This window comes from Mixophyes fleayi, chromosome 4, assembly GCF_038048845.1.
Source record: "Mixophyes fleayi isolate aMixFle1 chromosome 4, aMixFle1.hap1, whole genome shotgun sequence".
NCBI lineage: Eukaryota > Metazoa > Chordata > Amphibia > Anura > Limnodynastidae > Mixophyes > Mixophyes fleayi.
Genome location: NC_134405.1, coordinates 35,075,617 through 35,097,992, shown reverse-complemented (window position 1 = coordinate 35,097,992; position 22,376 = coordinate 35,075,617). Strand labels below are relative to the sequence as shown.

General features: G+C 41.0%; 1 protein-coding gene across 1 annotated transcript in view; it reads left to right on the top strand.

Moving 5' to 3' along the window:
• Positions 1–22,376, top strand: part of LOC142151181 (A.superbus venom factor 1-like) — a 162,919-nt gene that overhangs the window by 30,838 nt on the left and 109,705 nt on the right. Inside the window, exons 10-16 of the mRNA XM_075206547.1 lie at positions 1,729–1,844; positions 6,301–6,447; positions 9,976–10,182; positions 12,356–12,559; positions 14,384–14,545; positions 14,709–14,838; positions 16,677–16,751. Of these exons, the coding sequence (XP_075062648.1) occupies positions 1,729–1,844; positions 6,301–6,447; positions 9,976–10,182; positions 12,356–12,559; positions 14,384–14,545; positions 14,709–14,838; positions 16,677–16,751 (1,041 nt within the window). The remainder of the gene's footprint in view (positions 1–1,728; positions 1,845–6,300; positions 6,448–9,975; positions 10,183–12,355; positions 12,560–14,383; positions 14,546–14,708; positions 14,839–16,676; positions 16,752–22,376) is intronic.

The window sequence follows — 22,376 nt, the reverse complement described above, 5'->3', positions numbered from 1 at the left end:
CGACAACCAGAATAAATGGTCTCAATTCCTTCCTTGGGCGGAGTTCTCCCATAATCAACACATTCATGAGTCTACCGGATTCTCCCCTTTCTTTATTGTATACGGAAGTCATCCTTTGTTTCCGGATCCTTTTCCAGTGTCCTCTTCTCCGGTTCCAGCCGTAGATACTCTTTATCGGGAGTTTTCTCTCATTTGGGCTAAGACTAAGACGGCTTTACTCAAGGCTACTCAGCATCACAAAATCTTTGCAGATCGTCATCGGAGGGCCACTCCTCTCTTAAAGGTGGGAGACCAAGTATGGCTATCCACCCGGGACCTAAGACTAAAGGTTCCTTCTATGAAGATGGCTCCTCGATTTATTGGCCCGTACACCATCATGCAAGTCATTAATCCTGTATGCTTTAAATTGAAACTTCCTCCTTCTCTGAGATGTCATAATACTTTTCATGTCTCATTACTACGACCAGTGGTACTCAATAAATTCTATCGACCTCCCGGTCGTCCCCCACCAATACAAACCTCTTCTGGAACTGAATTCGAAGTCAGTCGGATCTTGGCCTCTCGCATTCTTCGTGGCAAACAGCAATTTCTTGTCCATTGGAAAGGATTTGGCCCAGAGGAGAGATCATGGGTGGACAAGCAGGACCTTCACGCTCCTAGAATTCTCAAAAAGTTCCTTCAAACAGGAGGAAGAAGAGGAGGGTATACTGTCAGGCGCCGTCCGCACGGCCGCCTGACTGCCTGACCGCGCGTCTGGTTGCTAGGCAACCAGACGCATCACTTCCGGATCCCCCCTGCCATCCATCTCCTAGCAGTATGACGCGCCCCGTTGCTAGGCAACGGGACGCTATGTGATTCCCGGCGGCAGGCATGACAGCGCTGCAGCGCTGATGCTGATTGGATCCCCACACTATTTAAACCTCTTCCTGTCCTCTAATCAGTGCCAGAGTATCAGGTCTTCCTGTCTCCAGTGTTTGTGTGTACCAGTTGCTGTATTGTTCCTGACATTCCTCGTGCTGCTTGTGACCCTTTTGACCCGGACCGTTTGACCACCCCTATCTGGATTCTGCCTTTGTACTGCGCTCCCTGAAAGTTACCGACTCGGCTTGCCTCACCATTCTTCTGGATTTCCCTTTGTACCTCCTCTACCTGAACGTTGCTGAACCGGCCTGTCTGACACCCCCTTGTATCTCGCTGTGGACTCTAGGAAGGACCGCGACCTGCGTGTCCCTGCAGCGGAGTCCATACTTCCTTGCGGGGGTTCCTGGTGAATACCAGGGGCACGTTAGACTCCGCGCCTTCCTCTGAGTTGCGCCAACAACAGCAGGTACCCACTATCAGTCATACACCCACTATCAGTCGTGACAGTCAAACAATGCCACCATTGACAATATCAAAACTTTAATAGTTCGGATTGTCCAGGTAGCACTAACTTCTAAAGCTTGCAGAATTCTACTGGTTGGGGAGGATGTAAATTATTTGATGCTTATACTTATTCATTGTTTAAAGTAAATATAAAACTACACGTTTAGCACTATTGCCTGCGCTGTTTTTGCTTCATTTGACTACTAATGACAAGCGTCTCCTACTGGAGCTGGGGAATCATTACAAAGTGTGGAGCTTGGTCTTTCCCTGCACTAAACAATACATTTCTAGCTTATCATTAGTTTTTTTCCATAGCAGTTGATATGTTTTGGTAGTTTATAATATTGTTAGTCTCTATTGCAGGCAGTGATATGGTGGAAGCCAAGCTGGAAAATATTTATATTGTGACATCTCGATATATAATTCTCTTCACTAAAACCTCCAAATATTTCAAACCCGGAATGCCATTTCACCTTATGGTAATTATCTATATGATCCATTCTGCATAGTTTCCTGCCTGCTTAGACCACTGACTGGTACAAATGTGACCAGTGCAGAGTAGTTGGATAATAATGACATAGTAATTTTTTGTTACACCCTGATTTTTGCATTTTATTTGTCAATGTTCAAATTTTGTTTTGTTTTCCATGAACATTTCTACCTTACAATTTTACATGCTTTGTTTGCATATTTCTGTGTACATATACCCATCAACTACTCAGTGGTGGCCGCCATTTTGAAGGCTGAACCATTATTGCTGACTCTGAATTCAAAAGAATCTAGTGAAATCAGACATTTTCTGGTTTGTGTCTCAGAGATTTCACTGGTTTTAGTGAATTGATACACTGTGGTCTCACAAAAAATGACTGCCTCTATTGTGTGCAGGCAAATGCATTTTTTAGATATATAATAATATCCTACTTACTATAGTGTAATAGAGTGTAACAGTACATGTAACTGTATTCCATTCCAATATTGTTCCACTGCTGTATCAGGAGTTCCACCACTGCTGAAGTCTAGCCACCAGTCTATTGGTTAGCCCAGGGTTTCCCAAACCCAGTCCTCAGGGATCCCCAACAGTGCAGGTTTTTCTGGATCACATCTGACATAATTAGGACCACCTGTGGATCTGTTACAATGTGTCAGTCAGTAATGAATACACCTGTGCTCCAGCAAGGAGATATGGAAAACCTGCACTGTTGGGGAGCCCTGAGGACTGGGTTTGGGAAACCCTGGGTTAGATAGTGATTGCACAATTGACATGTTGGGTACAAGATTGGGTATTATGGACAGACAGAGATGTAAGAGGGCTTTGTTTGCAAGTTTACCATTTATAAGACAATAGGGAGTAAATGTATCAAGCTACCATTTTGCATTCCCTCTTATTTTCTCCGGCAAGTTTAAAATCGCTGATTTACTAAATGGCGATTTGATGTAAAATTGCCAGAGAAGTGTATCTTTCAAAATCGCCATTCCCAAAATTTGTACAAATCGCAGTTCCGACTTTTTCCCACTTTAGATATAGAAATCGTCCCAAATGTATGAACTCGCCCTAGTTTGAATTCAAAATTGCCAGATACAACACGCTGCTTTCTAATTGGCGAGAGTAGCAAACACATCACTGTTACACTGCAGGGCAATGTTAATATAACAGGAGTCACAATGGAAGTTTAAATAAACCATCTTTTTTGTTGTAGAGGGGCAAAAATGATTGTGAATTTTATTGCGGGAGACAATTTATTTTAAGAATAAATTAGAGGCCCAAATTTAATTATAGATTATATGTAATGGTTTTTTTTATGTTATATTATTACAGTGGGTTGCTATTTTATCAACAGTAGACCAATAAATAAATTTGTATGATGTGGCAACACTTACACACTCATAACAATATTTCCAGATAGGGTCACCATTTAAACTACATTTTTGATGCACTACAAGATGCTGCATTTTATGCGCGTGATTAGCAAACACATCAGCCATTGGTCTATGCAGGGTAATGGTAGGAAAAGTATTGTTGTGTATTTTGGAGCAACATGTAATTTTGGAATCAGCACCGACAGGGAGAGAGGAACATCCACAGCACCAGGTTCCTGTAAGGCTGCACAGGACAAGTGACGTTTTTTTTTTTTTGGGTGTTTGGTGTTTTTATGTGCCATCGCAATCATCTACATGTATTTTTGTTTAATTGTAAGTGATTCTGGATATGGGTGTAAATCTTGGTTTATGACACCTCAGTCATAGAGCGGTGATAGAACTTCCTTTTGGCCATTAGAGGTCCACATTCATGTGTCTTTATACATGTGGCGGTGTGCCTCTCTATGACCCAGCTAAGGTGTTGTGGTGCTGTGTGCTGAATAATTTGGCCCTAAACCAAAGTATACTCCTAACACCAGCAATATACAGTAACAAACCAGGTGAACTCATTCCAGCAGCTGATGTTCATAATACAGAGGGGGGAGGCAGGTCATAGGAAGGATTATCAAGACTTATTTTTCAGGTGAGATTGTTTTTTTAGGTAAGTGTAATTATTGTGTATTTACTTGTAACCTTGTTTTTAATTTGTACCTATTTTTGTATAACCAACATCATTATGAACATCATATGCAAACACCATTAACCTTTTTTTATGGCTATACGTATGTTTATTGAAATAACCATTTTGGCATTATTGAATGATATTAACAATATAATAAGTTTTCCCAGATTACCCAAGTAAACAACAACAGTGTGCATAAATTTTAAAATGTTTACATTTTACTTTAATCATATATCGCTAAATAAAATTTTGCCACTTTATGCCCATTAAAATTATAATAATGATGTTAATATATTGTAATTCAGGACAAACTTAATCCATATTTTAGTTTAAGGCCAAATAATCAATCCTTATACAAAAAAAAATCACCCTCTTATCAAATCAAACTTGACTGGCATTTTGCAGATTAATGCAGATAGTGCTTAGATTATTATATCTTATTTTTAATCTACTATATCATCTTTTCTGTGAACTAAAATCACAGAAAACAAGAATGAGGATTTGGTTGGCTGAACCATAAGAATTCATACACACTGGAACCTTTCTAAAGCCTTAGAATTTAGCCAATTTCCTAGTTTAATTCTGGGTTTGGTGCATCCCTTGCTACAACACTGGTATATATAGTAAGTATAAAACTAGTGTAGTGCCAAATGGGTGAAGTTATTGATAATTAATAAATACACATTATATAAGAAAGACCATAAAGGGGCATATCTAACGGTGGATGTATGTATATAGATACTTAAAGAATCATATCTACGTGTGTATGTTCAGCCAGTATCTCAAGATGCAACCAGCTCAAGAATAGCAGCTTTTATGCCAAACATATGGTAGGTGTAGTAGGTGGCCAAGCCCAGGTGAAACGTACATTAGGCTAGGACGTCGTCCAGTGCCTGATCAGCCGATAGGCTGACCAGGCTGCAGCCTGGGGCGCTGGAGCCAGGGGGGGCGCAGCGACGCCAAGATGTTTTTTTTTGTGTGTTTTTTTTCGAAATGTGGCAGCCGGATTCATCGGGACCGCCCCTGGTCTAAAGGAGCGGTCCCGACTGTCACTATCACAAGGTACAGTGTGGCCGCAGGCGCTTCTTACTCTGGTCACGTGAGATCAGGACTTCCACATCTCACGTGACCAGAGTAAGAAGCGCCCGCGGCCACACTGACAGGCGGCTAGCAGCGATCGCTGCCAGACTGCCTGTCATACACAGCGCTGAAGAGAGGACTCCACAGCAGGTAAGTCCGTTCTAATGTCTCGGGGGGAGGAGCAGCAGATGGGCAGGTGAGCAGGATAAAGGTGGCAGGTGAGGAGGCTGGATAAGGGGGGGGGGGGGGGGCGCTACAGCTGAAATAGTCTAGGGCGGCCGGAACCCTTAATCGGGCCCTGACGTTGTCTAACAAATCTTGTAGGACAGACACCATGATAACAGCAGCATTCATAAACTACATTAGCCATTATTTATAAGATCTTCCTGTTCTATTCTACAGTCTTGGAAACTATATTTTAATTTTTTAAAGAACACTTATTTCTTTTTCACATTTACTACTAATAAATATTTTGCCTCCGTAATGTAATAAAAAACATAGCTAGGAGTGGTCTGATACAATAGTTCTGCTAACTATTTAATAATACTATAAATAAAGCTTGATATTTTAATACATTTTCATTTTCCACATTCTAAACTATGTATGTTAAGTGTAACGAGTGTTAATAATTATGCACCATCATAATATAGAGACAGTATTGGTGGCTGTGGTCGGATCACTTATAAATATGGGGATGTGTATCTTATACAAAAAATTTAAAATGAGACCCAACATGTCAATGTTGCAATGCTTAAATGACAGCATCCTGTGTTTGCCACAGAAGAACATAGCAACTTTATAAAGTCACATGAGTAGTGAAGTTAAAATAATTTTTCTTCATTAAATGATGTCCCCAATGCAAATTAAGGAGCCATGACAGTTTCTATTTGTATTTGACTTGGATCTGGAAACATATACCTTTTATTTAACGAGGAACACACAGATATATAGGAGATAATTTGGGAGAGGGTAGAAAAACCTGTATCCATTTAGTGCACTGAAATGTTAACAGCAACATAGAGTCTTGCAGCACAGGCAATTCATTGCAGCGGAAGGGCTAGGTCAACATGTAGCCAACATACACCATCATAGTGTAATAATGCGAGGAACTGTCAAACTGGTGCAAATGTTTTGTGATGTCCAACACACCTCTACATGAAACAAAGTTCATACATTCAACTTGTTTCAAAATGATCTGCTGGGTTCTGCTCACAAAGGATCACTGAATCATCAGAATAAAGATAAATAACCACTGTTATGGTTTCCTCAACTGTCTATGCTAAAAAGGATCTGACATCTCTCTTTGCCTATTTTAGGTGTTTGTCACTAACCCTGATGGGTCTCCGGCAGCTCGTGTCCCCGTGTCAGCCATACCAGGAAGTGAGACAGGAATAACTGATGAAGATGGAATAATTAGACTTACCCTCCATGCACCCTCAGATATCAGCTCGCTGCAGATAACGGTAACATGTTTACTTATATTTGTAGTATTGTGTCTTTGGGACTTGTTTAAGAATGGAATAATGAAGAATAGACATGTTTACACAATGAAGCACATCCATTAAAGTAAATATGTTTAGAGAAACAGCATATGTCATAAATACTGCAAAGTTAATGATAATCTAACTGTCGTCTTTAGAAATCAAGGGATAGCTTACAAAAAAGTCAAACATGTCAGCCAACTTAATGGTTTAAAGAGCCAGTAAAAAGATCATACCATATTCCATAAATATCCCCAGATGTTTCTTACTCAGACATCCTGTAGATGATCATAGTCTCTTTACTGAATCTTCTTTATTGTCACATACGACTGTAGCTGCACTTCCAGGGTGTTGATTCTCATATTACACGCTCCTTGATTCCCATAATCCATATTGCATAAATGAAACATATTTAAACACAGACACATATGTCAACAATCTAATACCATGAACAAAAAAATATATAGTGCAGTTCCAGTAGGCTTAATCAACACTTTAAACATAGGAAATCAGGAGACTAGAGAAGGCAATACTTCCCTCACATTTACAGACACATATCAAAAATATTCCCCGCTGACACAAAAAATTAAATATTTAAATGTATTCTAGTTGAAGGATCCCAAGACAGGGCCACAAGCAGTGGTTGGGAATTTGATAGGTGTTGCTGAGTTCCTCCGGGGAGGAAATTCAGATTATAGAAAAGCTCAATTGGATTTGTACTCTTGAGGGTGAGAATAGGTGGTATTGTTGCCTCAAAAGAACAAAGCATGGGACTCACCCAGAACCCAGTTGCTCTGAAAGAGCCACAGATAGTTACTGAACTAAATTTTAGTAATTTGTCCATTGAACTCATTTAAAATTCAAATAGGAAAATGGACACATTGAAAGTATATAGACCTCAGAGACAAATACACATGATGAATTGGTCTCACTGAACTCACCTCATTATAACTTTTAATGGATTATATGCAACTAGCACACATGTCAACTATTATCACCCATCCATTCTCAACTATTATCACCCATCCATCCTCAACTATAATCAACCATCCATTCTGCACTAGTAGAACTAAAAATATATGACACTTCTATTTAAAAATGTCTGCTTGCCAAATATTAAAATGTGATTCTGAATAGCAGAGAGAATCAGGGTGTAACACCCGCTTTCCTCGGCTAGGGTGTGTGTACTAGTCTTTGTGTGTGCTGCCTGCAAATGGATACCTTGCATTCAGTTTCGTGCAGTGTCTCCACCTTAGTCTAACTCAGGGCCGCCATCAGGGGGGTACGGGGGGTACTGTTGTACCGGGCCGGGGGGGGGGGGGGGGGGGGGCGCTCATGGGGGGGGGGGCCCGCTCATGGCGGGGCCCGGGTGGCACGGGGGCCCGTACTGGTCCCGATTTTTTCTGAAGGCGGCCCTGGTCTAACTATTGCAGGCTCTTTGTGGGGTAGTGTTCTGGAGTTAGCAACACCAGAGAGAGACCAAGGAACCCTCAGTGTCCCATACACTGGACCACAGGCACACAAAAAGGAAATATTATCACACTGGCACATTTATTAGTAATGTATGTGCTTCTAAAGGGATTTTCTAGTATTTTGAATCAAACATATAATGTGCAACTTAAACAAACCATTGTATATAATTGATAAATAGTACTATTTAATACCTATACTATCATACATATATTTTCTTTCCACTCTATTATCCCACATCTAAGAGGCACATCTCTTTTATCTATGATTATCTGTCAAATATAACTAATATCCAGCAATTAGCATGAAATACGTTCAACAGCATAAATAGACATAATTAATATAGCAGATTTTTCTCAGAAGGTAGTTTCAATATGAATCTCTCCTTCTATGTCTCCGGTGGGCCATATGGTTACTTCAATATCACTGGTTCCTCACACTGCAGGTTTATGAATTTCTCTTATATGTGGCTGAAAACATAGGGCCTGATTCATTAGTGATCTTATCTGCCGTTTTTAGCTTATCTTAAGCAAATCCACTCTGTGCATGCTCAGAAAAGGGGGATAAGAAGCAAAATCCACTGCGTAAGTGAAGAATTTCTTAAGTTAAGATGAAAATCCATCTTAACTTCACTCTTATCTCCCCGTTTCTTCTTTAAAATAAGCATCTTAACTTTTGCACAAGATAAGATCACTAATAAAACAGGCCCATAGTGAGGTAGTCTGCACAGTTTCTCATATATATACATATATATCTATATATCTAAATATATGTGTAGATAATATATATATATATATATATATATATATATATATATATATATATATATATATAATATATAATTTAGTCTGTGCTCCCTAACTAACTGTCCCTGCACTAATCCCTTGTTGTTATTATCTCAGTCCAGCACAAGGGTTCAAGTTATTTTTCTTCAGGGCTCCCCACCACAACTCTATCTAGCTAACAAGTATGTCTCGGTCCACTCATTTGAACAAGATAAAAGACATTGGTACTTATCAGACTTTCTCTTTCTCTCTTTGATCCACTGTTCAGACGTCTCAGAGCAGCCCAGCTTACAGTGTCTCCAGATATAGCATTCTCCTCCACCTATACAGCCTTGGTCCCTCTCATCACTGCAGTCATTACTGTTTCCTCTCCTCTTCTTCATGCTCCTTCTACTCTTTCAACTGTTTTTCTTTCAACCTCACACTCTCTATCAGAATTCCAACTGCTGTGTTCAACTGCTACTTTACCAGCTCCTCTTCCCCACTGCATGCTGGGAGATGCTGTTCTCTGTCTGCAGAGGAGGTATCTAAAGCAGATGTGTGGCCTGCTCGGGTCGGCAGTACTAGAAGAGTATTAGTGATGCAAAGGTGGTTATGACGACAAGGGGCCTGATTCATTAAAGATCTTAAATGAAGAGGTATCTTATTTCAGCCTCCTGGACAAAACCACGTTACAATGCAAGGGGTGCAAATTTGCATTCTGTTTTGCACATAAGTTAAATACTGACTGTTTTTTCATGTAGCACACAAATATCAACTTTAAATTTCAGTGTACACATAAGCTATCAAATATTTGTGTGCTACATGGAAAAACAGTCAGTATTTAACTTATGTGCAAAACAGAAAACCAGTTTGCAGCCCTTGCATTGTAACATGATTTTGTCCAAGAGACTGAAATAAGGTACCTGTTCATTTAAGATCCTTAATGAATCAGGCCCAAGGTTCTGATAAGATGATGTAAGCATTCTTAGCTGATTAACATATTGTATCTTAATTTATGTTATTAATTCAACTTATATTTTATTATATTAGTCATTAGTTTTTTATGTCCACCTCATACCTCACTTTTCTAATTTTTCAGATATCAAAACACTTGACATATCAATGTATATTCAAAGCAAGTTACACAGTGCTGACATCAAGTGATTAGTATTTGACTGCTTAAAATATCTTATTGTTTATGTATTTGTGTTAGTCATTAGTTTCTTTTAAGTCATTAGTTTTAGATGTCCACCTCACTTCTTTTTGTTTCTAGGTAACAACAATGGATCCTAAATTAAGCAATGACCAACAAGCCTCTGCCATTATGGAAGCCAGTGCATACAAGTCTATTGGTGGTAATTACCTACATATCAGCATTGCAGGCGGGGTGCTGAAACCAGGAGAAAATGCTGTTTTCACCTTCATTATCCAGACTAACAACCCTACAGTTCAAAACCAGATCAGTCATATTAACTATGTGGTAAGGACCAATATCCTGATCTGTGAATTAATGTAATATTTTGCAAGCTTACCAATCTATAGACTGTAAGCTTGCGAGCAGCGATCTCTTAACTTCTTAGGGCTAGATTTACCAAGCTGCGGGTTTGAAAAAGTGGGGATGTTGGCTATAGCAACCAATCATTCTAGCTGTCATTTTGTAGAAAGCACTAAATGAATGAAAGCTAGAATCTGATTGGTTGCCATAGGCAACATCCCCACTTTTTCAAACCCGCAGCTTAGTAAATCTAGCCCTTAGTCTCTCTGTTAATACCTAGTCGTTGTTTATTCTAGCAATGTTTTATATATGAGCTGTGTGCATGTATTTCCATTTTGTCATTTGTCATGGATAGTGGTCTGAGCTCCCATATTTTCTTCCCTATTCACAACAAAACTTGGCAAGCGCATAAGACAACAGATGGAACAATTTTTTTTCGTGCAAATGGCTCAAACTGGTGCTCCCTAGTTATTTTGTACTCATCATCTCCCGCCTGGATTACTGCAACCTCCTCCTCACCGGCCTCCCCCACTCCGATCTCTCCCCCCTCCGCTCTGTACTCTTCCTCTCACGCCGCTCCTCATCTACCTCCCCTCTCTGTCTCGCCTTACACTGGCTTCCCTTCCCCTACAGAATCCTTTTCAAACTCCTCACCACCACTTACAAGGCTCTCTCCCACTCTACTGCCCTCTATATCTCTAACCTTCTCTCTATTCACACTCCTGCTTGCTCCCTGCGCTCAGCCAATGATCGCCGCCTCTCCTCCACTCTTATCACCTCTTCCCACTCCAGAATCCAAGACTTTTCCCGTTCAGCCTTCACTGGAATGACCTTCCTCGTTCTATCCGCCTCTCTCCTACTTTGTCCTCCTTCAAACGTGCACTGAAAATCCACCTCTTCCTTAAAGCCTACCAACCATTCGCATAACCCCTTCATCTCCTCCACTCGCTCTCTCCCTTGCCTCATCTGGCTCCCCTTGTGCCTGTTCTGTTTTCCCTCCCTTAGGATGTAAGCTCACATGAGCAGGGCCCTCTTCCCTCCTGTCTCCCTACCTGTTCTTCTGCTCTGTGTTTATTGCTTGAACCTACCTGGAGTTTCTGAAGTACTGGTATTTTTGTTTATTGTTTTGTACTGTTTCACCCTGTATAGTGTACTGTTTGTATGGTGTACAGCGCTGCGGAAACCTTGTGGCGCCTAACAAATAAAGGATAATAATAATATTTCAATTCCCTCCTTACTGGTCTTTTCCAAAGTCAGACTTGAACACCTACAATCTATTTTGCACGCAGCGGCTAGATTGATTTTCCTTGCAAACCGTTATTCCTCTGCTGAGCCACTCTGTCAGTCTCTACATTGGCTGCCTGTATTTCATCGAATTCAATATAAAATTCTCCTACTAACATATAAGGCTATCAACAAAATTGCACCGACATACATTTCCTTAATTGTCTCAAAATATCTCCCAACTCGACACCTCCATTCTGCACAAGATCTACGTCTCTCCTCCACTCTCATCACATCCTCCCATTTTCGGTTACAGGATTTTTTCCGGGCTGCACCCACTTTGTGGAATTCCCTCCCTCGCACAGTAAGACTTTCCTCTAGTCTTCAAACCTTCAAGCGTTCACTGAAATCCCACCTCTTCAGACAAGGTTATGATATTCCTCAACCACCATCTTAATTTCCCTAGATTACCCTATTACCATCCTCTACACAGCTAAAGCAAGACAACAACCCTCTGACCAACATTGCCACACACATAGCCCACTCAATACTTTTACCTTTGCATTCTAGCTGGTCCATTGTGCAAGATGATGTAGCACATGCCCTTGTGTTTCATACTCCCATTGTCCTATAGATTGTAAGCTTGCGAGCAGGGTTCTCTTACCTCTCTGTCTGTATGTAGTACCCAGTATTGTCTTATTAATGTTTGTTCCCAATTGTAAAGTGCTATGGAATCTGCTGGCGCTATATAAATAAATGTTGATGATGATGATGATCCCGCCACTTCTGGCTGTAAAGTTCAAGTTAAACTCATACTTAGAATGCAGTCAAGTGCCTATTTTCACTTATAATTTATTATGTTTATTGTAACTGATACTGATGTGCTGAACGTTATACTAATACACTTATGTTGTATTTTCTTTTTTTTATACAGATATTGAACAAGGGCAGAGTAATGAAAGTGGGAAGAAAAGAGAAGATACAAGGCCAGATCCTGATGACTTTGTTACTGCCAATATCAGCAGAATTCATGCCGTCATTCCGTGTAGTGGCCTATTATATGGTGACAACTGATGCACAGCCTGAGATTGTTGCTGACTCTGTCTGGGTAGATGTGGCAGATTATTGTATGGGGACGGTAAGAGGGTTCATTATTAGATATGATAGTTTTTGTAGTTTAAATAAATGCTTTTGTCAATATTTGAGATACTCAACAGGCCATGTTTTGATTCTCAAACTGATTTGACAAATAAGATCATAAATGAAAAATTCTATTCTCAGTTTGTTAAAAAAAAAAGTTAAATACTTTAGTGTTAATTACAGTAATATTTAAATAGTTATTTAAAAAGCAAAAAAAATAAATTTGTGAGCTGTGACCGGTGAGATGTAAACTGCGAATAGAGCCTCAAATTTCAAACCCACAGTTAGAAACTGGGTCTAATACGTAAACATTTTCAGGTTCTGTCATAATCTATAGTCAAGGAAATTATATGAATTAATTAATGCCTTAACGTACATGCCCCTTTCACAATACTGGCATGTGGTTTGGTAAAGATTCAGCTCTACCATGTCGAGAGATAGCTGTCTCTCAAACAATGGTGGAACTTCTACCTAATAACTTTTGGTCCTGGGTCAACCTCTCCTTGGCAGATGAGTTTACTTACTTCAAAAACTTCAAGCAAAGGTTCAATGACATATACTCTATGGGCCTGAGTCATTAAGGAGAGCAAAGCATAAAAAAGGAGTAACTTTGCACCTGGGCAAAACCATGTTGCATCGAAGGGGGAGGTAAATTTAAAATGTGATGGCAGATGTCCTAGATCAGCTTTAAATTTCCGTGTAAAAATAATCTATCAAGTATTTGTGTGCTAGATGAAAAAGGCAGCCAGTATTTAACTTATGTGCCTCATGCAGATTTAGGTTAAAGATTAAAAATTCGGAGTTCCTTTGGATCTGTACACCAGACTCTCTGATTATAGATGAAATATGTGCCCCCTGGTATAATCCTTCCAAGTTGCCAAAATTACAGTGGGCAGAGAAAGTTTTCTCTAGTAAACCACTGCATCTGTTTTACTATGGTGGTTTTTTAACAGGTAGGTGAAATGGGTATTCCCAGCTGCTGCAGAAAGTCAGGATTTATTTGACCTTTAAGAAGTAGTAGAACTGTATATAGTTAGTGCAGTGACCTTCTCACTTGAGAAATGATAATGCTGCATGGCACGCAGACAGCCACTCAGCCTACATGTCACGTGACTGGCTCCGTGTCAGAGCAGTAGGGACTTCTGACATTTGGGAACAGCGCTATTGAGTGCTTGCATCATTTTTCATTTTTCAGCCACAAAAATATTACAGTTACAGTAATAATAGTAAGGCCCTTTCATGGGCTCCCCAGAGTAATGGGCCCATTCACATATGTCCTTTGCTCTCCAATATAGGTGCCCCTGGGAGTGAGTGCGGTTGGTGAGGGTTGTAGAGAGTGAGTGAGATGGATGTGGAATGTGGGCACTATGAAGGATGGATGTGGAGCTGAGTGGGATAGATGTGGTATTTGGTTACTGAATGGGAAAAATGTGTAAAGTGGGGACAAAATGGGATGGCTGTGTGTTGTGAGGATTTAAAGTTATGGGTGTAGGACGCGTTACTCCAATATGCTACTAAAAGAAAGCTGTTTCTGCCCTGGAAAAAATAAATAGTTGAAATTCACTTAAGCTGCATGAAAAAAGTGTTCCCAGAAAAATGTACACATCCAAAAATACAAACTGTCTCAGTTATTATGACTGTGATGTTTGTAAGAAAAATAAATCTGTGTGTGTCTGTGCATGTGTGTATGTGTGTGTGTGTGTGTGTGTGTGTGTGTGTGTGTGTGTGTGTGTGTCTGTCAAGAAATTTTGGACAAATCAATATACTGTGGTATTTGTGAGATTACTGATATACTAATATATGTAAGGTTTGTGTCACACAGCTGCAGGTGACAGGATCCAAGGACAGTGACAATGCAGTACAGCGCCCTGGGTCCTTAATGAGACTGAAAGTGAGAGCAGATCACAAGGCCAGTGTGGGACTGGTGGCTGTGGACAAATCTGTCTATCTGCACAATAACAAGTTTAAGATCACACAGAGCAAGGTATGTAGAATAATATGGACATTGGTGTTTTAATACCAAGGAAATTACAGAATGGGGGAAAATGAGCTATGCCTTACAAAGCATTTTACTTTTTTACATTTTAATTTAGATTATAGTTTGATGGACGTACTTATGCGTAAGTCTTATTTGCCCTGTTTATAAGGTCTGGGACTCTGTGGATAAGTATGACATTGGCTGTACACCGGGCAGTGGTGCTAACACCCCAGGAGTGTTTTATGATGCTGGACTGGCCCTACAGACAAGCTTCCAGATGACAACTCCTCAGAGATCAGGTGATATGAAGTGGCGAAGTGGTTAGCACTTCTGCCTCACAACGCTGGGGCCATGAGTTCAATTCCCGACTATGGCCTTATCTGTGTGGAGTTTGTATGTTCTCCCTGTGTTTGAGTGGGTTTCCTCCGGGTGCTCCGGTTTCCTCCCACACTCCAAAAACATACTGGTAGGTTAATTGGTTGCTATCAAAAATTGACCCTAGTCTCTCTCTCTCTGTCTGTATGTGTGTATGTTAGGGAATTTAGACTGTAAGCCCCAATGGGGCAGGGACTGATGTGAATGAGTTCTCTGTACAGCGCTGCGGAATCAGTGGCGCTATATAAATAAATGGTGATGATGATGATGTGATTGTCAAGGGTTGGTACTCCAAATCCAAAGCCACATACAGGCCACTTTGTTACTATGTTTACCATTCTTAATGTGAAAGTATTCAAATAAATCGGTGGCAGAGATCTCTCTACTACTGTGAAACCGAATCACAAATTAATGTAGAACTCCACCTAAAAAGGTTAAAAGGAATTGCGGATAAAGTTCACTAAGTTCTAGTTAGAGGTTAAGCAAATTTATCTCTGCTGCAGTGATCCTATGGCCCAGAGGATCCTCATGAATTCTTCACAGATCCAACACTTCACTTATTTAAATATAAGGTGTAGACTAAAATTGTTCTTATTTTGATGAAGGTGTTTTTTATTATATCAGATTACTTTTTTAATAGTGTTTTTTATTATGCATTTTAATAATATAAAGCCCTTTATTCATTGCAATATGCAAGTATTTCTTTACTTTCTTTGCATCAATAGCAATCAAAATTTCAAGAAATATTTAAACACTTTTTGTCCCTTATAGATTTATATAGAAATAAAAAAATAAATAATACTTATATTTGATATATGACGTATGAATATCATTTGTGATGTTTCATCAACATCATCCAATCAAACCACAAGTGAAGAAGGAAAACAGAAAAAATAATATCTTATGAATATCTTGTTGCCATGGTTTACAAGTTTTCAACCAGCATTTCCAGGATTTGTACTTACATAAGTATCTCACCCAGTATTTATTTCTCAGAGAAAGTAGTAGGTCCATGTCTTCTGGGGCAAACAATTAAAGTTTGTTTTATAGCAGGGACATTACAAAATGAAGAGTCTGCATGTGCATATAAAATATTTACAATTGTTGGTAGATTTGTTACCCACTTGTAAAATATTTTTTTTAAATTTAAAACAAGGGTTTATTCTCAATATTATTTAGATTTTCAATTTTGTAAGGCTTTGTTTAACTCCCTTTGTGTGTTTAAGATCAAGGTAGAATAGGTTTTATTATATTAACATAGGACATAGTCTCCCATCTTATCATCGTTTTGTGGCCTAGGTGAGTTGGAAATTTTCATTGTCCACATCTACTGGAATGCCAAAGCGCTTCCAAATTCTGAAAGAGCAAAATGTGGTCTGTCCGACCACATTTTGGCTCAATATTAGTCGTCGTTATTTTTGTTATCAGAGTGTAGGACACCAAAAAATAGTCAAGTCCATAAAAGGGTGTGGTGAGTAACTGAAATTCAAGTGTATTATAGTCCTGTTGGATGCCTGGCCTTCGGGATATCAATCAATTGATGTTTCCTAGTGAAATTATTAACAGGTTGTTTATTGGGTTATCTTCTGCCTTTTGTGGATAAACCATGTTTATCAATCTGCAGTGAAACTATTAAGTTGAAATCTTCACCCCGGCATTGTCAGCGTTGAAAAAATAATGAAGGTGACTGATGACCATTCAATAGATAATGCTCTTAACCTGTTAACTTCTTAACATGTTTGTACTGTCTTTTTTCCCACAGAGCCGCTATGCCAAGTAAAATTAAAGCGCAGACGACGTGCAACTTCAGCATTTAGTCAACATGAGGACTATATAGGTAATAGTAGGATAGAATTCTACACCTTGCTTGCTCTGGAGACTCTGGAACATTCTGTAATCACAAATGCTAAAATTATTGATCTCCTTCAGATGATTTTAATTTGTTTGCTTTCCCATTTCCTCTCTTCTGATTTTCTCACTATTATTATCTGTGATTTTACCATCCCTACTGATTCTCCTAAACTAGTAACTCTCACTTCTTCCTATGGCCTCTCCCAATGAACAACTTCCGCCACCCACTGTGATGGTCACTCCATGAACCAAGTGTTCTCCCATCTCTGTAATATCTACAACTTTTCCAATTCTGTCTTGCCCCTCTCTGACCACAATCTCCTTTCCTTTAACTTCTCCTTACCCCTTGCCCCATCTCCTATTCAAAATCATGCGCATGCAGCATCCCATCAACAGTACATCCTCCCTCGAACCCAACCTCGTTCTCAGTTCTTCCCTATTATGCCCCAATGACACTGTCACTCTTTACAACTCTGCACTCTCTGCTGCTTTTGACATTGCAGTCCCAGCCACTCACTCTGTCTCCGCCAATCTAAACCCCAACCACTTTGCTCTAATTCTTCTCCTCCAAAAGTGTTCCAGCTCCTCTGTACGCCAATGGTGGAAATCCCGCACCATCGTTGACTTCCTCCACTTTAAATTCATCATTTCCTCCTACTGTTCTGCCCTCTCTCTTGCTATACAAACCCATTTCACATACCTCATCTCCTCCCTGTCCAATAGATCCCAACACCTCTTCGATACTATTAATTCTTGATTGTGTCCTCCCAAAACTCCTCCTCCTTCATCCATCACCACTCTTGACTTTGCCACCTACTTCAAAGGCAAGATTAACTCTATTCACAATGATATCTGTTCTCATTAGACTCAACTCCCCTCATCCGTCCTCTCTGTCACTCACATTGCCACCCCCGGTTCCTACTGTCCTGTAGCTGTGTCTGAGATCCTCACTTTACTCTCCTCCTCTTCTTCTGCAAGCTGTCCTCCTGACATTGCGCCTTCAAGTTCCTTCGCTCCCTCCCTCCCAATGCCTGTCCTCATCTTGCTCACCACTTTAACCTCTCTCTCTCCACTGGTATCTTCCCCTCGGCTTTAAAGCATGTTCTCATCTCCGCTATTCTCAAGAAACCCTCTCTTGCACCATCATCTCTCTCCAACTATTGTATATATATTGCTTCATCTACTCTACTCTGTTTTTTACTTGCTTCTGTATCCGGTGCTACTGAATCTGTTTAGCCTCCTGAATAAATTAATTAAATTAATTAATAAACAAAATAATAATAGTATTTTATACTAAGTACTTTGCTTTCTTTTTATGGCTTTTTACTTTTTCAGATATTTATATTAATTGTATACAGAAAGTAAATCTATGTAAATTAACTGTCTATACAATATAAATATAAAAATATATAAAAGATAGATGAAGGGTGGACAACCCATTTAGAAAGTCTACTGCATATAGTACATTGACTCCCATTTATTTTTCGGTGGTAATCGAGTTATCGTCCTACATAATTATTCCGATAGTGAACAGAGCGACATAAAAAAAATAACTACTTACCAGAAAAGAGACACAGAGGAAATCCAATGAGAGGACATTGCGACACTTCTAATGACATCAGTTGCGTGCGTGCCTTGGAAATTTCTGCTTTTAAAGCGGCAACGCACGGACTCGGATAAGTAGGACCTTTACGTTTGGGGTTAGGGCTAGGGTTAGGGGTTAGGGTTAGGCATTAGGGTTAGGGTTAGGCATTAGGTGTCACAAATCGGGATCTTAGCCGCACTTACCTCATCCGCCGCTGTCATATCACGGCTACCTGGGTCCCTTCTGGCCGTCTGCAGCATTGCCATCCTCCACACCTTCATTTGTAAACAAACACATACTGTTTGTTCTGCTGCATGGGCGCGGCCATCTTGGATGCAGTCAGGTGATCATTCCAGACCAACCAGATTCTGCAGCTGTGATCACATGAACTGATCAGCCAATAGTTGTTTGGGACACCCTATTTAAACCTGCTGCTGTGATCTGTTCATTGCCAGAACAACACACTTCTCTCCAGAGGATAGTTCTTGGCTCCAGTGTTCCTGTCTGCATTCCTAAGTGCAGTGTTCCTGACTGCATTACAAGTGCAGTAATCCTGACTGCATTACAAGTGCAGTAATCCTGACTGCATTACAAGTGCAGTGTTCCTGTCTCCATTACTAGTGCACTGTTCCTGTCTACATTTCCAGACTGCTAATTCCCCTGCTATATTCTACAATCAGCAAGAAATATGAGCAAGAAGTTCATCCAGGCTGCTAAGTTCTGTTTCACTCATGCTCCAGCTAGTCCCAAGGGTCCCGAATCGGATCAAGAAATTCAGACGACCGTGACAGTTTGTTCTGGCCCAATGGATCCGCCAGGGGAACATACCCCGAGGGAGGACTCTGTCCAAATATTAGCTGGACGCATTGAGAGACAAGAAACTAACCAGGGGCAAATTTTGAGATTGCTGCAGGATGTTTCTACACGTATGGATACCTTGCAGTTATTCCGCAGTCAAAATCCCATACTCCGCCTGAGCCAGTAATACCTGCTTCACTACCCACTTCATCCGGACTCCATCTTCCCACGCCAGCTAAATACAATGGCGATCCGAAGAATTGCCGCGGGTTTCTCAACCAGTGTAGTATACACTTTGAATTACAACCCGGGAATTTCCCTACTGCACGTACCAAAACTGCTTATATTGTTTCGCTACTATCAGGGCAAGCTCTGGCATGGGCATCACCGCTCTGGGAAAAATCTGACCCAATTTTATCTGATATTGATAGCTTCCTGTCTACCTTCCGCAGAATATTTGACGAGCCTGGAAGAACAGCGTCAGCCGCTTTAGATATTCTGCGGCTTCGGCAAGGACAGCAGACTGTGGGCCAGTATGCCGTTCAATTTCAAACACTTTCCTCTGAGCTGTCGTGGAATAACGATGCTCTTGTTGCGGTCTTCTGGCAGGGCCTGTCTGACCACATTAAAGATGTATTAGCATCTCGGGATTTACCTACAACGCTAGACCAATTGATTACCATCTGCAATCGGGTTGATATTCGGTTCAGAGAGAGAGCTCTAGAAAAGAGGAGGCTGAAACACCCCAAGTTCCTCCCCATTCAATGGGTCTGCGCATTGTCTCCTTTCCCTGAAGGACCCATGCAACTAGGCAAAGCACGTCTTTCACCCACCGAGCGACAACGGCGAGTTAGAGAGAAACTTTGCTTATACTGTGCCAGTTCCGGACATCTGCTACATTATTGTCCTCGCAAACCGGGTAAACATACCCTCCTAGCTGACTATGAGGAGGTGAGCCTAGGAGTGGCCCTTCGCTCCCCACAAGGCAAGGACTGTATTATCCCAGTCACCCTGAAACACGCTCAAGACTCCCAATACATTTCAGCCCTGGTGGATTCAGGAGCAGCTGGGAATTTCATGTCTGCCAAGTTAGCTGCTGAACTAGCCATTCCACTAGTGAAAATTCCAGTGACCATCTTTCTCTCTGCGGTTGATGGTAGCCGTATTCCAGGGGGTACCATTACGCATCAGACTTCTCCAGTGACTCTCCAAATAGGAGTTCTGCATTCTGAATCCCTTACCTTTTTGGTCATCCCAGAAGCCACTAGTCCTGTGGTTCTCGGGTTTCCATGGCTTCAATTGCATAACCCCCATATCGACTGGTCGACTCCACAAATCTTGGCGTGGGCTCCAACTTGTTTCGAGTCCTGTTTACAACGTGTTCTTCCACATTGCTCCACCTCTGATAAAGAAGTTTTGACAGTTCCTTCTGCCTACCAAGAGTTCACAGACGTTTTCAGTAAGCAAGCTGCTGAAACTCTACCACCTCATCGGGATTGGGACTGTCCCATTGATCTAGTTCCAGGTAAAACCACACCACGTGGCAGAGTCTACCCTCTTTCTATCCCTGAGACAAACTCTATGTCTGAATATATAAAAGAGAACTTGAAAAGGGGTTTCATTCGACCATCCTCTTCACCAGCAGGAGCCGGGTTCTTTTTTGTAAAGAAAAAGGATGGTGGATTACGTCCCTGCATCGATTACAGAGGTCTCAATGACATTACCATCAAGAACCGGTATCCTCTGCCCCTAATCACAGAGTTATTTGACAGAGTCAAAGGTGCCCAAATATTCACAAAGTTGGATCTCCGCGGGGCCTACAATTTGATTCGCATTAGGCGTGGGGACGAATGGAAAACCGCCTTTAACACCAGGGATGGGCACTACGAATATCTAGTCATGCCATTCGGTCTGAGCAATGCCCCAGCAGTTTTTCAGAATTTCATAAATGAAATCTTTCGGGACTTACTGTACCATACTATTGTGGTATATTTGGACGATATCCTCGTTTTCTCCTCTGATCTCCAGTCCCATCGCAGACATGTTAAAGAGGTCCTCAGCCGTCTCAGAAGGAATAAACTGTATTGCAAGCTTGAAAAATGCACCTTCGAAGTTGAATCCATCCCATTCTTGGGGTATATCATCTCAGGTACTGGTCTCCGTATGGACCCAGAGAAGGTGCAAGCTATTCTTAACTGGCCTCAACCATCTACACTAAAGGCAGTACAGCGATTTCTGGGATTCGCGAACTATTATCGAAAATTTATTCGTGGCTACTCTACTGTAGTAGCACCACTCACCGCTCTCACCAGAAAAGGGGCTAATCCTGCCAAGTGGTCTGAAGAAGCCCAAACAGCTTTTCAACTTCTGAAACAAGCATTTATTTCTGCTCCCATACTCAGGCAACCAGATTTAACCTGTCCATTCTACTTGGAAGTTGATGCCTCATCTGTCGGAGTAGGGGCAGTTCTTTCCCAAAAACCAGCTGATGAGCAATGGCATCCTTGCGGGTTCTTCTCCAGGAAATTTTTACCAGCTGAACGAAATTATGCCATAGGGGACAAAGAACTGCTTGCCATCAAATTGGCGCTTGAAGAGTGGAGGCATTTACTTGAGGGAGCTCGTTATCCTGTCACAATATACACGGATCACAAGAATCTGCTCTACCTTAAAACTGCACAGTGCATGAATCCACGACAGGCCCGATGGGCACTATTCTTTTCTCGATTTGATATCCATGTCACCTTCCGTCCCGGTTCCAAAAATCGCAAGGCCGATGCTCTGTCACGTTCTATGGTGAAAGAGGAAGATTCCATCACTGTGGATCCACGGCCTATTATCAGCCCACTCAGCATCGCAGTCAGTAGACCCGACAATACACCTCCCCAGGGAAAAATTTTTGTTTCTGAGAATCTGCGTAAAAAATTGCTCCAATGGGCACATTGTTCTAGATTTGCCGGTCATGCGGGCATCCGCAAAACTCAATCTTTCATATCGAGAAGCTACTGGTGGCCTACTCTTCATCAGGATGTTCAGCAATTTGTTTCCGCATGTGGCAGCTGTGCCCAACATAAAAGTTCAAGACAATCTTCAGCTGGTCAACTTTTGCCTCTACCTATTCCCACCAAACCCTGGACCCATATTTCTATGGACTTTGTTTCTGATTTGCCAAATTCTAATAATTTCAATACCATCTGGGTCATCGTTGACCGATTCTCTAAAATGGCG